Raw genomic sequence first — 2,500 nt, forward strand, 5'->3', positions numbered from 1 at the left:
AGTTATCTGCCGCTGCAGCAGCAACAGCAGCAGCAACAGAAGCAGCAACAGCAGCAGCAGGAAATGTAGCACAAAAAGATATAGCAGCAGCAGCAGCAGCAGATAATACTACCCTGCACTGTATGCATGCATCTAGCAGCTACGTCTGTATATAAACTGCAGCAGCAGCAGCAGCAGCAACAGATAAATCATGAACTCACCATCTTTTCCTCCCTGAGTGCTGCAGTTGGTGCTGCAGCAGCTGCTGCTGCAGCTGTATCTTCTGCTGCTGCTGCTGCTGCTGCTGCAGTATGTAGTATAGACCATGAGCATTGTCCTATATCTAATCTATCTGGAGGATCAACAACAAAACGATTCTTTATACGAAGACGATCACCACAGGACGCCTCCTTACAACGGTCTATACCTATACTGCTGCTGCTGCTGCTGCTGTTGCTGCTGCTGCTGTTGCTGCTGCTGCTGCTGGGGATGTTGCTGCTGCTGGGGATGCTGCTGCTGGAGTTGGTGGTGCTGCTGAGGGAGGCAGCTATTGCATGTACAGGAGAAGAACGAGGGGGAAAAGAAGAGGCAGCAGCAGACGGGGGCCCCTCCGGGGCCCCCGTCTGCTGCTGTTGTTGCTGTTGCTGCATGTTAGAGCATATTGCTGCTGCTGCTGCAGCTATTGTTAATATGTTTCCTCTGTGTAGGAGGAAAAAGAGAAAAAAGAAAAAAAGAAGGAAGAATAAAATGTTTAATTAATATCTAATAGGTTGTTTGCTGCTGCTGTTGCGTAAGGTGTCAAGACAGCTGCTGCTGTTGCTGCTGTTGTTGCTGCTGCTGCTCCTGTTTGACTGGTATAATAGGGGTAATATAAATAATTATAATTGAAGGTAATGAGTTATTTGTAGATATTTAATTATATTTAAATAAAAAATAAAAAAGAAGGAAAAAAATATGAACTTGTTGCAGGACTGCAGCAGCAGCAGCTGCTGCTGCTGCTGCTGGGGCCCGCCGGCGGCTTCTCGCATGCTCTGCTGCTGTTGCTGCTGCTGTTGCTGCTGTTGCTGCTACTGCTGCTTCATTTTAAGGGAAGATAAAATTGCCTCGCTGCAAAAATAGGAGTTGTTGCCTCCATTTGCTGCTGCTGCTGCTGCTGCTGCTGCGGTAATCTTTGCTGCTGCTGTTGCATGCGCTTTTATATTATATATGTCTTCTATGCTGTATAAGGATAAACAAAGAAAACTCTTCTTCTTCTTTTTCTCTTCTTTTCTCCTTTATTTGTTTTTCTTTCTTTTATATTCCTTTTATATTTCTTTGTTCTTCCCTGGTACAGGGAAGGCAGCAGCAACAGCAGCAACAGCAGCAGCAACAGCTCTTGTACCAGCAGCAGCTGTAGCAGCAGCTTATATATACATAACTAGTAGGGAAGAAGGAGGGCCCCCTATAGGAGGCCCCAACAAATAATATTTAGATTAATTCAGTACCCTTTTTTTATTCCCTTTTTATTCTTTTATTAAGGAGGGATAAAATAACAAAAAAAAAAAGAAAAAATAAATAAATAAATGCATGCGTAATGTACAAGGAGACTCCTAGTGCGTGCGGTATCGATATACCCGCCTTCCTTCCCCAGCAGCAGCAGCAGCAGCAGCAGCAGCAATAACAATGAACAGGGGAGGACACAGAGGGGGGCCGAGAGGGAGAGGAGGAGATAGAGGTTAGTATATATACAGGAGCTGCCTATACACCCCAATTAATACTTTTATTTTTTTCCCTTAATGAGGAAAAATAAATAAAAGAAAAATATTATATTAAATAGGCAGCAGCAGCAGGAGAGCAGCAGCAGCAGCAGCAGCAGCAGAAGCAGCAGCAGTAGGAGAAGCAACAGCAGCAGGAACAGGAGCGGCAGCAGCAGCAATAACAGCAGCAGGACGTGTATAGATAGACACTGCAGCAGTATCTACATGCATGCATGCATGCATGCATGCATTTATTTATTCTTTTTTTTTCTTGCTGTACCCTCAGGGTTTCATGGGGCCCCCTCTTCTTCATTTCAACCTAACGGTCGTTACGAGGGCCCCCGCGACGGATGGGGGCCCCCATCAGACAGCGGAGGAGGATGGGGGGGGCCCTCAAGGGGGCCCCCAGGCGGCAGCAGCAGAGGACGAGGAGGGGGCATGGGGGGCCCCCAGAACTCTAGTCGATGTTGGGGAAGAGATGATGTCCCTGCAGGGTCCTGGTATAGAGGAGGAGGGGGCCCTGGGGGCCCACCAAGGGGGGCCCCTAGGGGGGGCCCCCGAGGTGGTCCTGGGTACTATGGACGAAGGAGAGGCCGAGGAGGTGGCGGAGGGAGAGGGCATTATGAGCAACAAGAAGAATACAACAGGTAGGGAGGGTTTAGGGTTTAGGGTTTAGGGTTTAGGCAGAAGGAGAGGGCATTATGCAAGAAAGTAGTATAAGGGAGGGAAGGATAGATAATTAAGATAGATTTAGGGTTTAGGGTTTAGGGTTTAGGGTTTAGGGT

The 2,500-nt window shown here is 47.6% G+C and overlaps 1 protein-coding gene across 1 annotated transcript in view; it reads left to right on the plus strand.

The window, feature by feature from the left end:
* Positions 1 to 2,007: 2,007 nt before the first annotated feature.
* Positions 2,008 to 2,500, plus strand: part of EMWEY_00049830 (hypothetical protein) — a gene marked incomplete at both ends in the record, with an annotated part of 581 nt that continues 88 nt past the window's right edge. The window contains one exon of the mRNA XM_013477373.1: positions 2,008 to 2,362. Coding sequence (XP_013332827.1) covers positions 2,008 to 2,362 — 355 coding nt within the window. The remainder of the gene's footprint in view (positions 2,363 to 2,500) is intronic.

Source organism: Eimeria maxima, genomic scaffold (assembly GCF_000499605.1).
Source record: "Eimeria maxima Weybridge genomic scaffold, Emw_scaff1200, whole genome shotgun sequence".
NCBI lineage: Eukaryota > Apicomplexa > Conoidasida > Eucoccidiorida > Eimeriidae > Eimeria > Eimeria maxima.